We start from the raw sequence: 23,657 nt of genomic DNA, 5'->3' as shown, positions 1-23,657 counted from the left end.
GTTTTTTATTTTCTTGATAAAGTGATGAGAGGATCTTGGCAATCCATCTTCAGGCGAGGCATGGGGGGGTGTTAATGTATATGTTTCCCTATTCCTTGTCCTTGTAGACTCCTGGACTGGTGTGAAGGTCGAGTGTGAGCCGAGCTGGCGACCGTTCCAATCCCATTGCTACCGCTTGTTACAAGAGAAACGAAGTTGGCACGAATCCAAGAAAGCATGTCTGAGGGGGGGTGGGGACCTGCTCAGCATCCACAGCCTGGCAGAGCTTGAGTTCATCACCAAGCAGATAAAACAAGGTGAATAGCCCGACACCTCGTCTCCCCCTCCTCAGCCAACTGATCTCAAATGTCTCAGAATTACTGCATATTTGTCCTGCATCCTAACCCTTGCCCGCTGTACCACCAGTTCACTTATCCCTGATACCCTGATTACTGAATACATCCTGATCCCTGTCCCCGCACCCTTACTCCCATCAGCCCACTTAGCCTGAATTCCCCAAGATTACTCTACATATTTTAGACCCACTTCTATTCTCCCTTCTTTTTTTTTTTTTTTTTTTTTTTTTTTTTGGTAAAATGAGTCTATCCATGTGATATCTAATAGATTTCATGGGATCTGCAAATTTATTTTTAATTTTTAATAGCCATATTTCAGTATAATTGGTTTCCTTCATAATCCCATTTATTTTATTTTACACTAACCATTTAAAATGTTTCCAAAAAAGTGAATGTAGGCTTCATCAGACTGAGTAGGAGTCCAGGACATAAGAAAGGTTTTGAACCTCTGTTCTATTGACCAAACAAGAGGGAACTCTTTTTCTTCTCATCTCCTGGCCCAACTCAGGAGGAACCATAGAATGTTAAAGATGGACCTCAGACAAACTCCCTCAAGCAGTGGAAGAAAAGCCTGAAACTCAGAGAGAAAATGTCAATGGCCACAGGTCACCCAGAGTGTCCTAAGACCAGAATTCAGTCTGTTCAGTCCCAAGCCTGGGATTGTCCTTTCTCCCATCAGCATTTACTTCAGATCCATTTCCACTGAGGTCCAGGGGTCCTATTCGGCCTTTGCCTTTTTCCTTCCCTTTCAGTCCCTGCTCCATTCTCTTCATCTAACCCCATTCCTTCCCCATTGCTTCTCCATTCTCTCCCTGTCTCACTTCTTTCCACCTGGGCAGAGGTGGAAGAACTGTGGATTGGTCTGAATGACCTGAAGCTGCAGATGAACTTTGAGTGGTCAGATGGGAGTCTTGTACAGTTCACCCATTGGCACCCCTTTGAACCCAACAACTTTCGAGACAGCCTTGAGGACTGTGTCACCATCTGGGGACCGGTGAGACTTTTCCCATCCCACCCACATGTATAGAATTATGGACAGGGGCCATACACAGTAAGCAGCAGAGTCAGAATCAAGACCAAGTTTATTGACCCCTAGTTTTAGGCTCTTGTATACATAGTGAAAAGAATACAGTGGGCTCTGCTAAGGCTGGCCACCTGGAAATAGGACCACACTTTCAGAGGGAGGAGTTGATAAAGGTATACACACATTACTCTTAGATACAGAGGGCTACACAGGCAAGTCAACCAAAGGTTCCTGGGGTATGGGAGAGCCTGGGTTGGGACTAGGGGGAATAATGGGCCTTATTTGGGGGCTTCCTCCTACCTTGGAGGAAGCATGGAGGATTGGGCTGAATCACTTGCTATCTTCTGCCATCTAATAGGAGGGACGCTGGAATGATAGCCCCTGCAACCAGTCCTTGCCATCCATTTGCAAGAAGGCAGGCCAGGTTAGCTTGGGGACACCAGAGGAAGATCATGGATGCCGCAAGGTGAGGATGTACTGGAGTAGCCTCTGGGGATGAATTTAAGTCAGGAAAGATCTTTGAAAGGAGGGAGAGCCAGAAGAATTACTCTGGCTTATCCTCACTCTGACCATAATGGGCCACTATAGCAAGGGTAAGGTAGACAGAGATTATATTCCTTGGGGCTGGGGGCTTCTCTTCATTTATTTGTCTTCCAGTCCAAGTAACTCTCTCCAGGGGGACTGAAGGGTGATACTTAACTTCTGTAGAGGTCTTCTCTTCTTTCCACACTGGGGGAAGGCAGAGAGAATGAAGAAGGGGGTGGATGCAAAGCATGTCCTAACTGAGGGGGGCTAATCCCTTTTCATTAGAGACAAACATAAAAGCCCTGCCAATGTCATCTGAATTCAGACTGATAAGATGGACTTTTCAGCCCTTCTGCCCATCCTCAGTCTCCCATTCCCAGGCTCCTCCCCCCATCACCATGGGTGGGTCTAGCCAAGGGGGAGGAGTGAGGGAGGGTGGGATGCAGAGTGAGGGAGAGCCAGCAGCCAAGACTCTGGGGCCTCTTATAAAGAAAACTTTGTGGGGTTTTGGCCACAGGAGGCTCCATCTGCCGGAACTAGAGGCCACATTCCTCCCCAGCTGGCTCCCCAGTGCCAGCTTGGCTGCTCACTCTGTTTTTCTTTGCAGAGAGAGAGAGAGAGAGAGAGAGAGAGAGAGAGAGAGAGAGAGAGAGAGAGAGAGAGAGAGAGAGAGAGAGACAGAGACAGAGACAGAGAGACAGAGACAGAGACAAAGAGAGGAGAGAGAGACAGAGACAGAGAGAGTGACAGAAAGAGGAGAGACAGACAGCGAGAGAGACAGACTCAGAGACTGAGACCGAGACAAAGAGAGGAGAGAGAGAGACAGAAAGAGAGAAATGAGAGAGACAAAAGAGAGAGAGACAGAGAAGAGAGCGAAAAAGAGAGACAGACAGACACAGAGACAGAGATAGGAGAGACAGAGACAAGAGAGAGAGACAAAAGAGAGATAAGAGACAGAGAGAGGAGAGAGAGACAGAGACAGAGAGAGAGACAGAGAGACAGAGAGAAACAGAGACAGAGAGACAGAGAGAGACAGAGACAAAGAGAGACAGAGACAGAGAGACAGAGAGAGACAGAGACAGACAGAGATAGACAGAGACAAAGAGAGGAGAGACAGAGACAGAGAGGGTGACAGAAAGAGGAGAGACAGACAGAGAGACAGAGACTCAGAGACCGAGACAGAGACAAAGACAAAGAGAGGAGAGACAGAAAGAGAGAAATGAGAGAGACAAAAGAAGGAGAGACAGAGAAGAGAGAGAAAGAGAGAGACAGACAGACAGACAGACACAGAGACAGAGATAGGAGAGAGAGAGAGACAGAGAGAGAGAGACAGAGAAACAGAGAGACAGAGAGAGAGAGAAAGAGAGAGAGAGAGAGAGAGAGAGAGAGAGAGAGAGAGAGAGAGAGACAGAGAGACAGAGAGACAGAGAGACAGAGACAGAGAGAATATGTTCCTCCCCATATTCTAGGCTCTCCCATTTAACTCAAAGTTCCAGACAAAGAGCAGGTCCTAATTTGGGGTAGTGAGGAAGGGAACAGAGGAATATAGTATTGGGTATGTTAGAAAATGAGGGGAAATGAGCCACAGGATCAAGGGGGGAGCACTCTCCCGTGGTCTTCTAGTTCCTTGCTTTTTGTCCCCGGTAGCCTTCCTCTAGGATAGAGGGAGATTTAACTCTCATCATTACAGACAAATTGTCTTGAAATTGGGGGATAGACTCATTTTTCATGTCTGTGCAGTGAGGACAAACCCTTTTCTTTCAAGGTCACTCAAAGCTGTGACAGGGGGAGTTGAGACTTCTGATTCTAAGAAGCTCCCAACAACCCTTCTCCATCCCCATTTTCTCCCCCAAAATAAACATAATTTCCCTTACGTCAGGGCACCTTGCAGCATCAGCACCCTCCGCCTTTCTTCACTCATATTCCATCAGTTAACACAAGATCATATGTAGGTTTTATGATTTCTCTATTTGTCCTGGGGCTTCTCAAGATGCTTTAAAATCCACCCCAGTGCCACCCTTGCAGCAGCAAGAAGAAAAGAAGCAGTATTCCTGTTTTGCTCAGCTGTGTCCAGCTCTTTATGACCCCATTTGGGGTTTTCTTGACAGAGCTACTGGAATGGTTTACCTTTACTTCTCCAGCTGCTCATTTTACATAGGAGGAAACTGAGGCAAACAGGATAAAATAATTTACCAGTCTCACAGCTAGTATTCATCTAAGGCTGGTTTTGACCTCAGGTATTCTTAACTCCAAGCCAGGCACTCTATCTACTGTACTGCTTTCCTATTATCTTTCTTCCTCGTTTCTCACTTTTTTCTGCTGCTGCTTTGTGGCCTCCCATCTCCTTCACCTCATGACCCTCTCTCCCTTTACTATGCTGTCCCTCTAACGCTGAGCTTGATTCAGAGTTAATTTCCCTTTTTTCTCTTTTCCCCATGGCAGCTCTCTGGGCCAGGAGAAAACCTTACAGGGCCCAGAGTGCTCGCCTTCCTTCCCTGTATACTGTGAACGTCTCATGGGAAGAGGGGCAGATAGGCTCCACAGAAAGACGACATCTTCTCAGATCCGGCTTTCTTCCCTTTTCTCTTTCTGATCAGGGCTGGACCTGGCACAGCCCATCTTGCTATTGGCTGGGAGAAGATTATGTGACCTACAGTGAAGCCCGCCGGATGTGCATGGACCAAGGTGCCACCCTGGTCACCATCATGAACAGGTGCGGGACATATAGCCATTTCCTTCTCTAACTCATTTTACAGATGAGGAAACTGAGGCACACAGGATTAAGTGACCTACCCAGGGACACACATCTAGTTAAGTGTCTAAGGTCAGATTTGAACTTAGCAAGATGAGTCCCCTTTTCTTCAGGCTGGACATTCCATCCCCTCTTCCATGTAGCTGCTGACTTCCTTACTGCCCTGTTCATAATTTCCTATAGACATTCTCTTGGTATCATTGCATTTCATTAAATGGGGACAAAACCTGCCATGGCCTAGACCTCTACTGAGTGGAAATAAAAGGAGAGGGCTGTTTGGTCTCAGGCCCCATCCCATCCCATTCCGTCTCAGGCTCCCAGGAAGGGTGCCCTTTTTTTGACAGAAAGGATCACAAAACCAATGAAATATTCATTTTAATAGCCTTTTCGCCTATGTTCTTTCCAGCTCATGGGTGAGGTTTTATGGGTCTGTGGTTGCTTTCTCCATTACTGTCATAGATTTCAGACCAGGAAGAAACTACAAGAGGGAATCTGGATATCTACCCTTTCCTACCCAAGCCAGCCATCCCACCCTACTCCACTACCAGCTGGGCTGGCCTCCTTCAAGTCCAAGAAGGGAGACACAGAGCATAGAGAAAGTGTTTTTGTATTTTTTCCTTCCTCTCAGCTAGATGAGAAAAGAAAGATTCAGAGACATCTACTAATTCATTAATATTCATCATCCCCATTAGTGCTAGAACCCAGAACCTTTTTCTCTCTTCCTTTTTTGTTTTGGAGGCCTCTGGAGTGATCTGCCCAAGGTCACATAATAAGTGTCTGAGGCTGGATTTGAATTCAGCACTCCAGACTCCAAGGCTGATGCTATCTAGTTGTCCCTCTCCTTTAAAAAAATTTTTTTTTACTTCATCATGGAGAATATTTCTGGAACTCCAGAAGAGAATTCTGAATCCAGAGGTAGTAGGGAGGGGTCCCTGAGTTTTGAGTTGATCAGAGGGGACTTCGGAGTCACTATCATTCTCTTTTCTCCTTTTTTTCTGGGCTGTTTTCCTTCCCCAACATCCAGGTTTGAACAAGCCTATGTCAGCAGCCTCATTTATAGCTGGGATGGCAAATACTTCTGGACAGCCCTTCAGGATATCAACAGGACAGGCTCTTTTCACTGGCTTAGTGGAGATGAGGTTGTGTATACCCATTGGAACCGGGACCAGCCTGGTAAGCTCCCTTTCTCATCCTCCCCTCTCTGTGTCTTACTTTGCCAGCCTTTTCTTAGCTCTCCTGGGAACTGCAGGGAAGGGAGGTAGCAAATAGCCAGCTCTCTCCCCTTCCCCATGCCAGGTGGACCCCTCCCCTTGTACCGGATGTGGTGTCAGTGTAGCAGTTAGAGGTTTGCCCATCTTCCAGCCCTGGAAGATCTGGGGAACTTGGAGATCTGGTGATTGGCTGAGAGGGAAGAAGGGGCAACCCCATAAGATACCTGCATTTTCTCTCCTTCCCCTTTCAGGTTATAGTCGAGGTGGGTGTGTGGCCTTGGCTACTGGCAGTGCCATGGGCCTGTGGGAGGTGAAGAACTGCACCACATTTCGAGCTCGGTACATCTGCCGCCAGAACCTGGGTACCCCAGTGACCCCAGAACTGCCTGGACCTGACCCCACACCAGGCCTGACTGGCTCCTGCCCCCACGGCTGGGCCTCTGACCTCAAGCTCCGACACTGCTATAAGGTAGGGGAAGTTGAGAAAGGGTTGGTGAGGGGACCAGAGTCCCAGGATTGGAGCAAAATTTGCCCACTCTACTCTGAGGTCCCTTCCAGCTCTGATATTACATGAATCTGGTCTGCATTGGTCAGATCTTTGGCAGAGATGTGATTTTGGTTAGTACTTTTGCAAAGTTGGAACCCAAAGAGGGACCAAATTGAGCAGTTCAGGACAGCAGATCAAAAAAGGTGGAAAGTTAAAAATGAGGATGGCCCATTACAATATTTCTTTGATGTTATTAATAATGTAGTGAAGGTTATCCCATAGAACATGTGCTCCCTGGAGACAAACATACTCTTGTCAAGACAGATGTTTCCTTCTATTGAGATGACAGCAAGTTCTAATCGGTCCTCTTGTGTCTTTGCTTTAGCTTTCACCTGCCCTGGACTCACAGGGACCAAACTCAGTCCTGGGGGAGCCTGACCCCCAAAAGACAGAGATGATCATACTCTTAAGACTCACACTGGACGCCCCTCTCCTCCCTCCTCAGCCTCCCCATTCCCTTCTTTAAATTACAGGGGAAATCTCTACAACAGAACTTTTGTATGACTTATGTCCAGGATCTCACCTAAAAAAGATGAACAAGTTCTCTCTTCTATTTCTTAATATTTTAATTTATTTCCAATTACATGTAAAACCAATTTTTAACAAGAAGTTAAAATTTTTTTGAGTTGCAAATTCTCTTTTTCCATTTCTCCCTTTTCTGTGTATTAGAAGGCAAACAATCTGACATAGGCACACAATCATACATATCCTGACATACAAAACATATTTCCATATTAGTCATGTTGTGAAAGAAAACAAAGATAAAAACAAAACCAAGAAAAATAAAGAAAAAATTTAAAATTATACATTAATCTGCATCTAGACTTCATCAGGTCTTCCTTTGGAGATGGATAGCACAAGTTGCTCCTTCTAGAAAATGTACTCAGTGCATAAAGGTGATGTCAGGTATGGGACAGATATTTATTTCCCTTACCATAAATGAAGTGCTTGAGCCACACAAGAGTTATAAACATGCATTTATCAGTGCTTAAAACATAAAAAAAGCATCCTCATTATATTTTCCTGGGAAAAAAGGCAACTTTGTGGAACTTCTGAACAGATATTTCACATTCACTCTGAATGGCATGGCCAAGTTCAGGATGATGTCACCTGTGGTTGTTTTCTCTCCTGGGAAATGTTATAGTTCCAGGAGGCAGCTAATTCTGAGCTGCCAACAGACTCGCAAACTCCTGACCTCTCAAACCCACGAGGTTACCACTGGGGCTGGAAACATCTATTTCTTTAGATGTTTGTTGAATTACCTGAGTGGAGAGAAAGAAACACAAAATAGAAGAAGCTGCCAGGGACTTGAGGTCCAGGCTCAGACTCACCCATGCAAACAAATACTCTCACCGCCATGTACTCAAATTCTAGCGACCATTACTCTGGAGGGAGGTCAGAGAAATACTCAACTCTTACTCAGTAGCTGGAAGTCTAAGGAAGACCCGGGCTGGATTTGAGCCAAGACAAGCTGGCCCAAGTGAGCAATTTTACAACTCTCATAGCCCACTGTCCCCTATGATGTTCAGTGGTCAACTGATACAATCTTCAGTCAGTGGGACACAGGAGGACCAATAGGAGATACCCTGTCCTCTTAAGAAACTGAAGTACCTGTTCTTTAGCAAGATTTATGAACATTTCTTTCTTCCCTAATAAGTAAGAATAATGATTGATATTTATATAGCATGAGATTTTCAAAACTCTTTTTATATACTAAAAAGTCAATCAACAAATATTATTAAATACCTACTGTATGCCAACAACCAGTCAACAAGAATTAATTAAGTACCTACTATGTGCCAAGGACTATGCTAAGTGATTAGGGATACAAAGAAAGCCTAAACATACCAGTCCCTTTTCTCAAGGAACTCACTATGGAGGAGATAATGTACAAACAAGTTATATACAGGAATAATAAGAGATAATCAGTATTAAAGGAGATTGGGGAGAGCTTCTTATAGGACTAGCTGGGACTTGAAGGGAACCAGGGAGGTCAGGAGATACAGTTAAGGAAGGAGAGATTTGCAGGTATGGCAGATGGCCAGTGAAAATGTCTAGAGGTTGGAAAAGGAGTTTCATAAATAACTCTGTGAAAGAAGTGTTATCATTATCCCCTTTTTATACATAAAGAAACTAAGTTTTAGGAGGTCCATGGGCCACAGGAAATAGAAAAGTGGTTGTATAAGAAAGTAATTAGGGGGGTCAACACCAGTCTAATACCTGGTTACTTTGCCCAATCCCTTGATCTAGGAATGAGAATGACATATAATTATAGAAAAGTTAGAAGGGAAATCACAGACTAACTTATCCATATTAAGGAAAGAGATGGTGACTGGACTTTCAAGTAAACTGGTACAGAGAACTCTCAGGTTAGGAAATGCCCTCTACTAATGTAGGCTCGCACATGCTATGCAATTTATAATCTCTAGCAATTTAGTTTTTAGGCAGCTTTTTAGAGCTCTAGGCCCTAGAATACTGAGAGAAATTAAGTGAATTTCCTAGATTCATAAAGACAGCATGTGAGAGAGACAGCATTTGAATCAGGCTCCAGATCTATCCACTACACTGTACTGCCTCTCAAAAGGAGAAAAGTGAAGCTCTGGTCAGGAAGGGACTTTCAAAATCAAATGGCGATATCAGGACATTGACCTAGATCTCCCCACTGGTCCTCCATGGATAGGAAGCATTCTCATGGCTTCAGGGGTCAGTCTGGGTGTCCAATTCTGCTTTTTTCATAGCCTTTTCCCCTGAGGAGAATGACCACAATCCCCACTCCTGAGTAAGCCTACAGTGTCCAGTACATTCAGTTGGGATACAAGACAGTTATGTTATCCTAGGAGCCAGGGCTGTGAAGGAGGAAGGAGGGAGTCCAGTGGGAGAGTTGGGACTACTGGGGGAGGTGAGAAGAGGCCCACCAAGCTTTTTTTTCCTGCCACCGCCACATAAACCTTCTGTCTCCCCAACAAGGTATTCAGCTCAGACCGACTACAAGACAAGAAGAGTTGGCCCTTGGCCCAGAGTGCATGCAGGGAGTTGGGAGCCCAGCTGCTCAGCCTGGCCAGCTATGAGGAAGAACACTTTGTATCCAACATGCTCAACAAAATCTTTGGGTATTGAACCCGGGGCCAAGAGCAGTTGCTTTGTGAATATGCAGGCACGGAGGCTTGGTTCCATGCATGTTCATGCAAGAAGAGTCCCTGGCAGCTCTTTACCTCCCAGAGTCGCCCATTCCACTTTTAGATGGCTCAACTGCTATTCCAAAAGCCCAGATCTCACCATGTTCCTCCCTGACTCAGGAAGTGCCAGTGGCTTCCTATTATTTCCTCTGAGATCAAATATAAACTTTTCTTTTTAACTAGAAATAGTTCCCCTGGCTGATAGGGAGTTTAGTGAGAGGGGCATATGTGGAGTGTTGGGGATGAAGAGGGTATTGCAAAGGTGAGCAGGGGATAGGGGGAAATGAAGATGAATGGGATCCTCCTGTAGGTCTGTCCTTTCTCTCCCAAGTCCTAAGTCAGAGGGAAGGGGATATGCTGGGATCCTTCAACCTCTTGCCCTCTAACATTATATTTTACCTGGGTTGGGGGGATATCTGTGTGGGCAGTGAGTCAGAGCCTGAGATCCAGGAGCAGCATTGGTTTTGGATTGGTCTGAACCGACGAGACCCCCGAGCTGAGCGCAGCTGGCACTGGAGTGATGGCCTAGGGGTGAGTGAGGGAGGGGAGAAAGAAGTGAACCAGGCTAGAGAAATGAGAACAATTGAAGTAAAGGGAATAGGTGGGTATGCTGCTGGGGGCAGGGTAGAGGGGAAGAGTAAGGAAGTACTTATAGGATCCAAGGTTACCTGGAGAAAAAATGAAGATTTCTGGTTATGGAAATCTGTCTGTATATATGTGTATTGGTAATTACATAAATATTTGGCACTTATATAATTTTATATATTCCATAACATACATCTTACAGCTTTCTATTTATACATTTCTGTTATAAAAATGACACAGGTTCATATATATTCTATTTAATATATTTATATATTATATATAATGTGTCATTTATTTATGTGGTATATATTTTATATATTTGACATTACAGATAATGTGTTATATGATATTTAAATTTTATATAAAATATTTTATTTTTACTTATATATTATATATTTTTAAATAATTTATTTATAAAAATTTTTAAAAAATTATTTATATAATATTATATATCTATTTATATAGTATATGTCTTAATATATACATATGTACATGGACACTTATGTATGTACATATTATTTCTCTCTGCTCTTTAAGGGCAGAGAATGTCCCCCATTGCAAAGCTCAGTGCTTGTGCTCATGGGGGCACTTAAATTTATCTGATGTTGTGTGTGTGTGTGTGTGTGTAGGGTGGGGGGCAAAGGGAGCATGGCAAATGTATGATCAGGAAAATTTACTTGGTATTAAGTATAAATTCTCTTCTTTGCAGCTTTCACCTCTTGCTTCTGATTTTGCAAGTTTTATCCTTTCCCAAGAGTCTTTCAAATAGTTACACACAGCTCTTCTCTTGTCCTCCCTGTCTCCTTCCTTTCACCAGGCTAACCACCCTCCAGTTCCTTCAAATGATTCTTAAATGACATTGATGCAAGACCTTTTAACCATCCTTGTTTCCTGCTCTGGATAATCTCCAGCCCTGTGACCACTAAGGTCCTTTCCGCCTCTAAATCTGTGCTTCACTGGGAGAATGGGGAGATTCACTGGGAGAACATTTAGTGAATCAAGACTAGGACCAGGTGTTCTTCACCTTAAAGTACTGCTCACCCGAAGAACTGTGTCAGCAGAGAGGGAAGGAGGGAGACAGACCAAGGCTGGTCCTCTGGGACAACCCTGTCAAACTTTTCCTCCCATCACTTTCCCCAGTACTCCTATCACAATTTTGACCGTAGTCGCCATGACGATGATGACATCCGGAGCTGTGCGGTGCTAGACCTGGCCTCCCTGCAGTGGGTGGCCATGCAGTGTGAGACACACTTGGATTGGATCTGCAAGATTCCCAAAGGTTACCATCGGGAAGGGCACTGGAAAGATGGGTTGGGGATTTGGGTCTTGTCTGATGAATGCTTTTCTCCTGCTGCTCTCTACAGCCTCCCCTTCTCTGTCTCAACAGGAGTCAACATAAAGGAGCCTGATGTCAGCCCACAAGGTAGACTCACCCTTTCACTCTCAGCTTAAGTATAGAGCAAGGTGGGGAGAGGGATTGGAGGTGACCGGGAGGATGGAGCGAGGAACCAAGGTTTGGGACAAGTGATGGAAGCAACAAGGCTAATCTAGGATACTGGGTGGTGTTGGGTGTAGCTCCCATAATCCACTTCCATCCAGCCTTCTGATCTGTACCCTTTCTCTATCTTTCCATCTCCTTTTCTTCAACCCTGTCCCAAGGGAAACTGGAGGTCCCTTTTCTTATGCCAAAGACATTGCTTGAGAGGTTGAAAACAGATTTTCATATATACATCTTTGTCTCACCTTGCAATAATCCACAGAATGGCTCAGTACCTACACACCCTATTTTCATACCCTTGCCCTGTGGGGCAAGCCTAAGCAGATCCCTTGTGTGGGGTCTGTACCCTGCTGTGCCCACCATTCATTGCCCTGCCCACCCTGCTTCTCTGCCTTTCTTAGTGCTCACCCCCCCACATACATCCAGTACTTCCTTGCAGGCTGGAAAGAGTGGATTCGCTTCCAGGAGGCTGATTACAAATTCTTTGATCATCACTCTACGTGGGGGCAGGCCCAGCGTATTTGCACATGGTTCCAGGCTGAGTTGGTGTCGGTGCACAGCCAAGCAGAGCTGGACTTTCTGGGACACAGCCTGCAGAAGGTGGCCGTCAAGCCTTTGATTCGGGAAGGAGGGAGGAGGAGCTCCACGTGGCCAGAGAGAAGGCTTTCTTTTTATTTGGTGACTGGGGTCGTGGAAAATCCCTGGTCTTACAGACGAAAACCTCAGCCCCTAGACCTGCTGGTTGTCTGATTTTGGACAGGGCCCTTTTCCTCTCTGAGGCTGTTTCCTCACTTAAGGTGTGGGGGTTATGCCAGAAAGTGACAGATCCTTTTGGTTTGAAGGGTCCTTGGAAAAGACATCTGCAGGAAAACCATGTGTCCCTCTAGACAGATAGGCTGTTTTGGCAACTTCACGTTGGCTGACTGAGCAGAGAATAGCCAGCCAGCTTCCTTCAAGGCCTCTGTAAGCCAGAAGGGCTTGCAGTGAGACCCATAGGCCCTTCAGCCTTTGGTCCTCCCTAGCCTTGATGACAATGTTCCTGGGAGAGGGGGTGACATGTAAAGTGGAAGCCAGGATAATTCTCTTCCTTAGCCCCTAAGATTACTGGGAGGAAAGGAGTTTATAAAACTTAAAGTGTTATGGACATGTCTCATTATTCTGTTATTATTTTGGGATAAGGAGAGGTTAGGAAGACAGATCTGGGGGAGATATCCCAACTTGCTCCCTTCCTTCTCTTCCTCCCTGCCCTGATTTACTGCCCTTTGCCTTGTTCAGTTCACCCGAGGGCAGGAGCAGCATTGGTGGATTGGCCTGCACACTTCTGAGAATGACGGGCGATTCAGGTGGGAGTGCTGACGCTAGAGGTGATTGATGTGTGCAATTGCCCTGATATACCGGTGTCCAGGGGGCAGCTAGATGGCAGAGCACTGGCCCCGGAGTCAGGAAGACCTGAATTCAAATCTGGTCTCAGACACTTACTAGCTGTGTTTGCCTCAGTTTCCTCATTTGTAAAATGAGCTGGAGAAGGAAATGGCAAACCACTTCAGTATGTTTGCCAAGAAAACCCAAAATGGGGTCATGAAGAGTCAGACATGACTGAACAACAACAACAAAAAGGTGTCCAAGGCTTGTTGTGTGTTGACTTGTGAGGTATGTGACTCTCAAATGTTCTGGTACCTGTTATATAAGGACTCTCAGACTAATACCACATTATCATACATTTAGAGTTAGAAGCAAACTTACAGATCACCTAGTACAACCCCCTGATTTTATAGATGTGGAAACTGAGGCCCCAAAATTGTAAACTAAATTTATTAAAATCACACAGATAGTGCTAGAGGCTGGGATTTGAATCCTGGGCCTCTTATTCCAAAGCAACATGCTTCCTATAGTTATATTTTGCTTTCAGGGAAAATGAGGTCAAGTGAATCATCCAGTTAACATCTTGAGGAGCTTGAGGAAGGAATAATGGAGTTGTGCAGATGTCCTCTTGGCTCCCTTGGATGCCTTTCTATTCACTTCTATGGCAGTGTTAGCCTTCTTTTCCAGTTGGAGAAATAAAGGCCCAAAGAGACCAGTCTACCCTGCCTGGAAACATGCATAAAGAAAATTGATGTAGACTCTAGAGTTACTAATCAATCCCTCCTCATACCTGGCATTGGTCCCTCTCCCCATCATCTTGTTCCCCCTTGACATCATGTAGGATAATGCCTCTTGTTCTCCTTCTTCCTGGGAAGAGGAATGTGTTTCTTTCTGAGGCATCTTTGACCTTCTGGTACTGTTTCAGATGGACAGACAAATCTATCATAAATTTCATCTCCTGGGCACCTGGAAAACCACGGCCGATTGGCAAGGACAAGAAATGTGTCTATATAACAGCCAGTCGAGGTGAGAGCTGAAGGGGTGGGGATGCTGAAGCTGGAGGGAGGAATAGAAAGGGCAAGAGCTTAGGGAGTGAGCAGGAAGAAAGCAGCCAACCAATTGGTTGCAGTAACTCTAGGGGATTCCCTTTAGTGCCAGGGACATAAAGGAGAGAAATCTGCAAGGGAACAACTTATCAGTAAAGCTCAGAATAGAACACAGGAGACTAGATCCCCAGTTACAATCCTCATCTCACTCTGGGATGGATGCTGATGAATTTTGCACTATTAATTTAGTTATTAGTTTAGTTACTATCTCATCCTGAAGGTGACTCTCCCCTGCCCTCTCCACAGAGGATTGGGGAGACCAGCGGTGTCTGACAGCCTTGCCATACATCTGTAAACGAAGTAATATCACCAGTGGGAAACCTCCACTGGACCCGCCAATCTCTCTCCTGCCTGGTGGTTGTCCTACTGGCTGGAGCCAGTTCATCAACAAGGTAGGAAGGGAACTTGGGGGTATGTGGAGGGTTGGTGGGGGGGTAAAGAGGAACGAGATGAACAGAGCAGTGACCAGTGACAATATTATAAGCTCCTTCTGTATTCTCCTTTACCACTTAGTTGTTTGTCCTGAATATAGGTGTCTTCCTTCAAGATATCCCAAAGTAGTAACACTTTATTTATCCTTGAGCATCAGGGCATACCATCTAAGCTTCATACAGCAGAATTCTAGAGCTGAAAGGAACATAGAGAGCATATGCTTCAGCCTCCTCATTTTGCTGCTAGACAGATAGAAAAAGCATTTATTAACTTTTTATTATGTTCTAGGCACTCTACTAAGTACTAAATGGAGAGACAAATACTAACAAGCAAGATAGTGCTTGCTCTCCAAGAGTTTCTGTATTGTCTCCAAGACAATACAGGAAGAGAAGTTGGGTAAAGTAAGGAATTGAAGGGTATACATGAACTATAACATATGTCTTAAAATAGTATTTGTTTATTTTGTTGTTGGGTTTTTTTTTGTTTGTTTTTGTTTTTTTTGCAAAGCAATTGGGGTTAAATAATTTGCCCAATCAGTAAGTATTAGGTTTCTGAGGTGAGATTTGAATTCAGGTACTCTTGACTCAGTACTTTATCCACTGTATCACTTAGTTTCCCCTTAAAATAATATTTGTAAAGACAACACAGTGCCTAACCCATAGTAAATACTATATAAATGTTTATTTCCTTCCCCTTCTCTTTACATCATTCATCCTTCTGGGCAAGCTGTTCCACAAAAGCCATATTCCTTCTTTTGGTCTCAGTTTTCTTGCATGAAAAATGTAGAGATTGTATTTGATCTTCAAGGTCTTCTTTCCAGCTCTATATGATATAACCCACTGAACTTAGACACAGTTTTTCTAGGAACACATTTGTTGAGAAAAAAAAAAGGCATACACATACCTAGTTAGTTATCTACTTTTTTACCCCTTCCTTTAAAGATACTTTGTGTAAAGAGTAAAGATACTGTATCTCCAGTTCTAAATATTTTCAATGAAAATAGTTTCCTCTTTCTCTCTACTTCTTAGCTTTCTTGAATTCTCAGTTCCACTCTTGCTATCTTCAAGAAGCCAGTCCTGGCCTTCCTTAAAACTTAGTGCCTTCCCTCTTCAGTTATTGCTAAATTATCCAAAATCTATAACTTGTTTGTACATAGTTTACATATTGCCTCTCCAATTAGATTGGGAGCTTCTTGACAGTAAAGCTAATTTTTTGCTTTTCTTTTTACCTTGAGTACTTAGCACAATGCCTGGCACATATCAGGAACTTAATAAATGTTTGTTGACTTGAGTTATAGGGGTCACTTATAAAGAATTTCCAGAAGTTATTGTGAGCTTCAAATAAATCTTTAGTCTTATTTTAAAAAAGCCATGAAAATATGCATGTGTATGTGTGTGTGTTTGTGTTCACAATCTTTCAGTGGTGGGCAGAAGAAATCTGTGTCCTAAATAACAAGTTTTTCGCTCCTTATCTGAAATAATCTTTCTTCCTATCTATAAAAAATAAAAGTAAAAATTGAGCCATTGTAGGTGGGCTAGAGTAAATAAATTTGTAGATCAGACTTTTATGTTGGGACTTGGAGCAACAGTCTAAGACTAGATCATTCTGTCCCAAGTGCTTCCGAATCCAAGGCCATGACCCAGCAGAACGAGTGAAGTGGTCAGAGGCCCAGCATATGTGTGAACAACAAGGAGCCCAGCTGGTCACTATTGCTAACCCCCTGGAACAAGGTAAATAAAGACTGGTCAAATACATCTGCCCATCCTACTGTTTTTTAAAAATTAACAAACATTTGTTTTCACTCCTTTCCACCTTCCCCTTATATTGAAAAAGAAAAAAAAAAAAAAAAAAAAAGAAAACCGAAACTTTTATAGCCAACATTTACAATCAAGCAAAGCAAATTTCCACAATGACCATATCCAAAAATGGATGTCTGGTTCTGCATATCGAGTCTATTGTTGTCTTCTTGTCTGTTCGTGGACCAGATTCCTTATCATTGATTCTTTAAAATTGTGGTTGCTCATTGAATTTTTCAGAATTCCTTCATTTTTCAGAGGTGTTCAGGTGTTCATTTTTGTAATTTTTTTGGTATAAATTGTTCTACTACTTCTGTTTACTTTAATATGCATCAGTTCATGCAAGTCTTATAGCTTATCCCATTGCCATATAATATTTCTTTAGATTTGCATATAATATTTTGTTCAACCATTCCTTAACTGCTGAATATCCTTTAGTTATTAGCCTTTTCCACTACAAAAAGAGTGACTATACATAATTTTGAACTTGCAGATATTTTCCTTCATTTAAAAAAAGTTTTGTATTCTGGGTTAAAGAGTATAATAATTTTAAATTGCTTTTCAGACCCATTTACATCTCTACCAAACAGTGCCTGTTTTTTCCACAGGCTCTCCAACATTTGTCATTTTTGTGAATTTTGCTAACCTGTTAAGTATGAAGTGGAACCTCAGAATTGCTTTAATTTGTATTTCTCTAATTATAAGTGATTTGCAACATTTTTTCTCATGTGCCTATTTATTCCATCCTACTGCACCATCTCCTATACCTTGGGTACCACCCTCTGTCATTGTTCCTGGTATCATCCCTCATGCTGCTCTTTTTGTATAATATAATCTTTGGGCTTCATAACTATATCACCGGCCCCATGTAGAAAGGATGTGGGTATTGGGGGGGGAGTCCTTAGTTGTTCATAATGGAATAGAGAAGGTGGTGGGAGTCTCCTAAAGAAGGGTCTCCAGTAGGAGACTCTAAGAGTTGCAAGGGGGAAGGCTGGTGATGACTGAGAGGGAATCACTTGTGATTGCTTCCTGATCCCCACTCCATGCCCATACCCACTATTCATTGCTTCTTCTCTCTGTCTGCAGCCTTCATCACAGCCAAACTACTCAATGTGACCTTCGACCTCTGGATTGGCCTCCATGCTACGCAGAAAGAGTTCCACTGGGTGGGACAAGAACCTATGCTGTATGGGAACTGGGCACCTGGAGAGCCATCAGGGCATAGTGACTCTGATAGTGGAGAAAAACCAGTAAGAAACACTTGCCAAACACACATTCATAACTTAGATTCCCTTTCTCTCTCTTCCATTCTCTTCCTCATGACCTAGCTTCTCCTCTACCTTCAGCTCTGATTGCAGCCTTTGGAAAGCATTGACTTTGGGGTGTGTGAAAGGAGGTGGAGTGGACATAAAAGGGCAATCTGGCAATGCAGCTGAGGATCAGCAGTGCCCCTTGAGCACGCTGACCTTCCTTCTTCCTTATTTCCAGACCAACTGTGTTGTCATTGGACACAGCTCTTCTCCCCATTTCACTGGCCGCTGGGATGACAGGAACTGCCTAGAGGAGACACATGGTTTCATCTGCCAGAGGGGCATAGGTAATTTTAATTAGCTTTTCTTGATGACTTTTTTTTTTAAATCTTAAACTTAAAAAACACCAACAGAAAAAAGAATTGTACTTGAAACTATATATCTTTTTTATGAATAGGTTGCTTTACTTTTAATATATATAATAAATTAAACCTCTAGCTTTCAAAACTGTTGTGCTTTTTTATGCTTCTAGGACTTTCTTCTTTTTCTGCATTTTTAATAGCATTTTATTTTCCCAAATATATGCAAATATAGTTTTCAACAACTCTGTGTCCATTTTTCTTCCTCTTTCCCTCTACCCACTTCCCAAGACAGCAAACTATCTGATCTAGGTTAAACTTATGAAATATTCCTAAACATATTAACATATTTATCACTTTGCATTATTTTTATTTTTTATTTTTTATTTTATTCTGCTTTTAAATTTATTTTTAGTACAAATTGCTTTAAGAATTATGATGGGAGAGAAAAATCAGAGCAAAAGAGAAAAATCATAGGAGAGATTAAAAAAAAAACAGTAAAAAGAAGTGAACATAGTAGGTGTTGATTCAGTCACTATAGTTTTTTTTTCTGGATGCAGATTTCATTTTCTGTTCAGTTTATTGGGATTGCTTTAGATTTCTGAACCACTGAGAAGAACCAAGTCTTTCATAGTTGATCATTGCACATTCTTTTTGCATTATTTTTTAAAAAAGTGCTTCAATAACCTTTTTTCTTTCCCTTCCTATTCCCACTCATTCCCTTCTTATCTCTCTCATCCTCTTCTTTCTCCTCCCCTCCCCTTCCCTTCCATATCTCCATTTCCCCTTATTCTCCACTCACCCTTTCCCTCTTCTTCATTGGAAAAGAAAAAAATAAATCCTTTGTAATATATATACTTAATTAAGCAAAACAAATTCCTGTATTGCTTGAGTCCTGAAATCTATACCATTCTGCATCTTGAATCCATTTCTTTCTCTCTCTCTTTCATTTCTTCTCTCTCATTTCTCCTCCTCCTCTTCCTCCTCCTTCTTCTCCTCTTCTCTGTCTCTCTCTCTGTCTCTCTCTCTGTCTCTCTCTCTGTCTCTCTCTCTCTGTCTCTCTCTCTCTGTCTCTCTCTCTCTCTCTCTCTCTCTCTCTCTCTCTCTCTCTGTCTCTCTGCCACACACATGCACACGGAAGTTATTTAATGATATGAATCTGTAAATTGTTGTTCAGTTGTTCATATCTCCGTAACTCCAGGGACCAGAGCCCACTAGACTCTTCTGTTTTCCAGTATCTCCTGAAATCATGTTTCTTGCTTCCATGACAGTCTCTATCCATCTCATCCTCTGCCACTTCCCTCAAATTTTGTTTTCAATCTTTCCTAACATAAGGGTCTTTTCCAGTAAATTCTTTCTTCTCGTTATGTGGCCAAAGTATTTAAGATTCAATATTTGAATCAAGGCTCAGAGAGCCAATGAATAATCAGAGTTAAATTTTTCAGAGTTAATTTCTTTAAGTATTGATTTCTTTGATTTCTTTGCTATCCAAGAAAGTCTCAAAAGTCTGCTCTAGCACTGCAATTCAAAAGAATAGATTATGTTCCTTATAGTCCAACTTTCACAGATAAACACTGGTCATAGAAAAGCTATAGTTTTGACTATACAGACCTTTGTTAGCAAGATGAAATGTCTGTTTTTTAAAGTGCTGTTCAGCTTTGCCATAACTTTCCTTCCAAGGAGCAACGTCTTTTAATTTCATGCCTGCAGTCATCATCTACAGTAATCTTTGAGCCCAGAAATATAAAATCTAACATGCTTCCATTTTTTCTTCCTCTTTTTGACAGGAAATAATGGGACCAAATGCTATAATTTTAGTTTTTTAAAAAATGTTAACCAATAATCCAGCTTTTATATTCTCCTCCTTCATCCTCATCAGGCTTCTTTACTCTCTGCCATCAGAGTGGTATAATAGGCATATCTGAGACTGTTGATATTTCTCTTGGTAACATTAATTCTGGCTTTTGATTTGTCCATCTGGCATTTTACATGATGTATTCTATATAAAAGTTAAATAAATAAGGGGATAACACACAGCCTTGTTATATTCATTTTCCAATCTTGAAGCAATCAATTGTTTCATATTTGGTTCTAACTATTGCTTCTTGACCTGTAAGATGATATGGTACTCCATTTGAGGCCTTGTCACAATTTGTTGAAACCTACCCAAAGTCTTTACTATAATCAGTGAAGCATAAACAGATTTTTTTTTTTTCTGGAATTACTTTGCTTTTTCCATAATCCAGTGAATTTATGGCAATTTGGTCTCTAGTTCCTCTGCTTCTTCAAAAACCAATTTGCATTTCTGATAATTCTTGGTTCACATATTGCTGAAACCTGACTTACAAAATCTTAATCTTTCTGGCATGTGAGATGAATACAGTTTGGTAATTTGAACATTCCTTAGCATTGTCTTTCTTTAGGATTTGGATGTAAATGGATCTATTTCAATACAGTGGCCACTGTTGAGTTCTCCAAATTTGCTGGCATATTGAATGCAGCACTTTAACAGAGTCATCTTTTAGGATTTTAAATTGCTCAAATGAAATTCTATTATTAATTCAATTAGCCTTATTGTTAGCAATGTTTCCTAAAGTTGATTTAACTTCATTCTCCAAGATGAATGACTAAATAGGTAACTGCACCACTGGAGTTATCAGTGATGCTCAAAATTTTCCTGTGCAGTTCTTTTGTATATTCTTGCCACTTTTTTTTTTCAAAGCTTTTCTTTTTTTTTTTTTTATTATAGCTTTTTATTTACAAGATATATGCATAGATAATTTTTCAGCATTGACAATTACAAAACCTTTTGTTCCAACTTTTCCCCTCCTTTCCCCCATCCTTTCCCCCAAATGGCAGGTTGATCAATACATGTTAAATATGTTAAAGCATAAGTTAAATACCATATATGTATACATGTCCATACAGTTATTTTGCTGTACAAAAAGAATTGGATTTTGAAATAGTGTACAATTAGCCTGTGAAGGAAATAAAAAATGCAGGCGGGCAAAAATAGAGGGATTGGGAATTCTATGTAGTGGCTCATAGTCATCTTCCAGAGGTCTTTTGCTGGGTGCAGCTGGTTCAGTTCATTACTGCTCTATTGGAACTGGTTTGCTTCATCTCATTGTTGGAGAGGGCCTCGTCCATCAGAATTGATCATCATATAGTATTGTTGTTGAAGTATATAATGATCTTCTGGTCCTGCTCATTTCACTCAGCATCAGTTCATGTACTCCAAGCCTTTCTGAAACATTCCGCATTATCTTTCCCTGTCATTCTAGCCAATCTAGTGTGTAGTGGTATCTCAGAGTTGTTTTAATTTGCATTTCTCTGATTAATAATGACTTGGAGCATCTTTTCATATGGCTAGAAATAGTTTAAATTTCTTCATCTGAGAATTATCTATTCATATCCTTTGATCATTTATCAATTGGAGAATGGCTTGATTTCTTATAAATTAGAGTCAATTCTCTATATATATTAGAAATGAGGCCTTTATCAGAACCTTTGTTGCCACCTTTTGTTAATCTCTTCTACTTTTGTTAAGTTCCTACATTTTTGTCTTTTATCATGACTATTTTTTTCACGAAACATTCCCTTGATATTTCTAATTTTCCTGAAAAGATCTCTTGTCTTTCTTATTCTATTATTTCCTTCCATTTCTTTTCATTGCTCATTTAAGAAAGCAGTAAATGACCAATACCAAACAGATGCTCATTGGAACTTAGGAGGAGGAAGTGATTGCATTGTGATCAGGAAGAGTTTCTGCTAGATAATAAATTATAAATGAGCAGGACATTAATTTATGTATGTGTATGTGTTTATATCTTCTTCAGTGTCTAACACAGTGCTCTGCAAGTTGATACTTGATAAATGTTTATGGAATGAATGAAGATGAATGTCTCCATGGAGGAGGGGGGGGTTTGAGTTAATGCAAGTGTCCAATAATATTCCTTCACTGAAAAAAAGCAAAACAAAACAAAACAAGGGCTCTGTCTTGCCTATAGGGTTAAATACAAACTCCATAGCTTGGAACTCAATTCTCAATGATCTGGCCCTGGATTACTTTTCTAGCTTCATATTTCTTCAGGCTATTTCCCTTCAGATTAAACAAACTAGATTTCTCCCTTCAACTGCTTGAGGGCAGAGCCTATCTTATTTTTCAACTTCACATCCTTAAGTCCTAGTGTTGTGCCTTGCATACAGTAATCACTTAATGAATGTTTGCTGAATTCAGTTGAGTCTTGAAGAATAGAAAGGATTTGAAAGAGGGGAGAGGAGAGGAGCTAAAATAGTGTGGATCATTGGTGTCAAATTAAAAAAAGAAACAGGACCACTAAATCTATTTAAGGATTTTTGCAGGGGGAAAAACCACATATTAGCATTATCTATTTTTTATTGTATCTAACTTATTTTTGTTACATATTTTCCAACTACATTTAGATCTGGTTTGGTCAGCATTCAAGAGTGTTGTGTATATAATGATCTTGTGTACCATCTGTAGTGTTCTGTGCTTGACACCTTTGATTATGAACAAAAGCATAAAGATAGACCTTTCCCACAAGGGACCCTTCTGTCAGCTTTGGTGGAGGGCTTTCCTGCATGTAACTAGTGAGTACCCTTCTCAACATCTCTGTACCTTAATCCCAGGATAGGCCTTGGCTAATTTAGGAAAGAATATACTTAGCTTCCTTTTCAACAATGAGATGATTCAAGGCAATTCCAATGTGGATCAAAGTATATAGTATTTTCACCTTTTGTTATTGTTGTTTGCTAAGCTGATTTTTTTTTCTTTTCTCATGGTGTTTTCCCCTCTTTTGATCTTTTTTTCCCCCTCAGCATGATGCATATAGAAATTTAGAAGAATTGCACTCTTTTAACCTTTATCAGATTGCTTGCTGTCTTAGGGAAGGGAGAGAAGAGGGAGAAAAATTTGGATCATAGGGTTTTGAGAAGGTGAATGTTTACAACTCTTTTTGGAAAAAAAAACACTAAAAAAGAATAAGAATAGACTAAGCTTCCCTCCTCTTGCAGATCCTTCACTGAATCCCTCTCCAGATGCCTTACCCCCTGCTCCAGGCACGGAGCTTTCCTACCACAACAGCATCTTCCGACTACTACAGAAGCCTCTTCGTTGGCAAGATGCCCTCCTGCTCTGTGAGAGTCTAAACACTAGCCTGGCTGAAGTGGACAACCCCTACACCCAGGCCTTCTTGACCCAGGCCACCCGCAGCCTGCATACCCCGCTCTGGATTGGGCTGTCAGATGAGGAGGTGGGAGCTTCCTATGTTTCCCCCCACCCCTCCCCACCGCAAAGGAACTGAATTGGACAGCTGACTGCTCTCAGTGTTTGTGTTGTGACTTCTCACCTGATCCTCTCCCCTTGCCTCTTTTTCCCCTCTCTAAGTTCTTCTTTCCCTCTCCTTTGTTTTTTTGAATCACCCTTTTAGGGCTCCCGACGTTACTCATGGGTGCTGGATGAACTCAGCTATGCAAACTGGAAGGATGGAGAGCCCCAGTTCCTTGGAGGCTGTGGCTACTTGGATGTGGATGGGACCTGGCGAACGGCCAGCTGTGACACCAAACTTCAGGGGGCTGTATGTGGGGTCAAGCAAGGTCTGTGTTAGGACAGGGGGAAAGAGGGAAAAAGCTTACTCCTAGATGGGGTATTCCCTGGGATAGAAGATTCTTGTGAG

General features: G+C 42.0%; 2 protein-coding genes across 3 annotated transcripts in view; one reads left to right on the top strand and one right to left on the bottom strand.

Moving 5' to 3' along the window:
- MRC2 (mannose receptor C-type 2) overlaps positions 1-23,657 on the top strand; it is a 96,376-nt gene that overhangs the window by 68,087 nt on the left and 4,632 nt on the right. The window contains 19 exon segments of the mRNA XM_074260898.1: positions 108-296; positions 1,175-1,329; positions 1,718-1,825; positions 4,482-4,597; positions 5,661-5,809; positions 6,099-6,316; positions 9,362-9,504; positions 9,999-10,101; positions 11,296-11,434; positions 11,543-11,578; positions 12,093-12,253; positions 12,929-12,996; positions 13,941-14,041; positions 14,368-14,513; positions 16,169-16,283; positions 17,436-17,599; positions 17,838-17,946; positions 22,996-23,234; positions 23,412-23,577. Of these exon segments, the coding sequence (XP_074116999.1) occupies positions 108-296; positions 1,175-1,329; positions 1,718-1,825; positions 4,482-4,597; positions 5,661-5,809; positions 6,099-6,316; positions 9,362-9,504; positions 9,999-10,101; positions 11,296-11,434; positions 11,543-11,578; positions 12,093-12,253; positions 12,929-12,996; positions 13,941-14,041; positions 14,368-14,513; positions 16,169-16,283; positions 17,436-17,599; positions 17,838-17,946; positions 22,996-23,234; positions 23,412-23,577 (2,625 nt within the window).
- MARCHF10 (membrane associated ring-CH-type finger 10) overlaps positions 1,820-23,657 on the bottom strand; it is a 234,609-nt gene continuing 212,771 nt past the window's right edge. The window contains exon 10 of one of the 2 annotated variants that reach the window (XM_074260926.1): positions 1,820-2,088. In XM_074260926.1, the coding sequence (XP_074117027.1) occupies positions 2,002-2,088 (87 nt within the window). In that variant the 3' untranslated portion in view covers positions 1,820-2,001. Of the gene's footprint in view, positions 2,089-6,936; positions 7,657-23,657 lie in introns of those variants that run through there. The other variant, XM_074260913.1, reaches the window with a different exon arrangement.

The sequence above is a fragment of the Sminthopsis crassicaudata genome, chromosome 4, assembly GCF_048593235.1.
Source record: "Sminthopsis crassicaudata isolate SCR6 chromosome 4, ASM4859323v1, whole genome shotgun sequence".
NCBI classification, from domain to species: domain Eukaryota; kingdom Metazoa; phylum Chordata; class Mammalia; order Dasyuromorphia; family Dasyuridae; genus Sminthopsis; species Sminthopsis crassicaudata.
The sequence above is the reverse complement of the archived record's forward strand: the minus strand, read 5'-3'. Positions and strand labels throughout refer to the sequence as shown.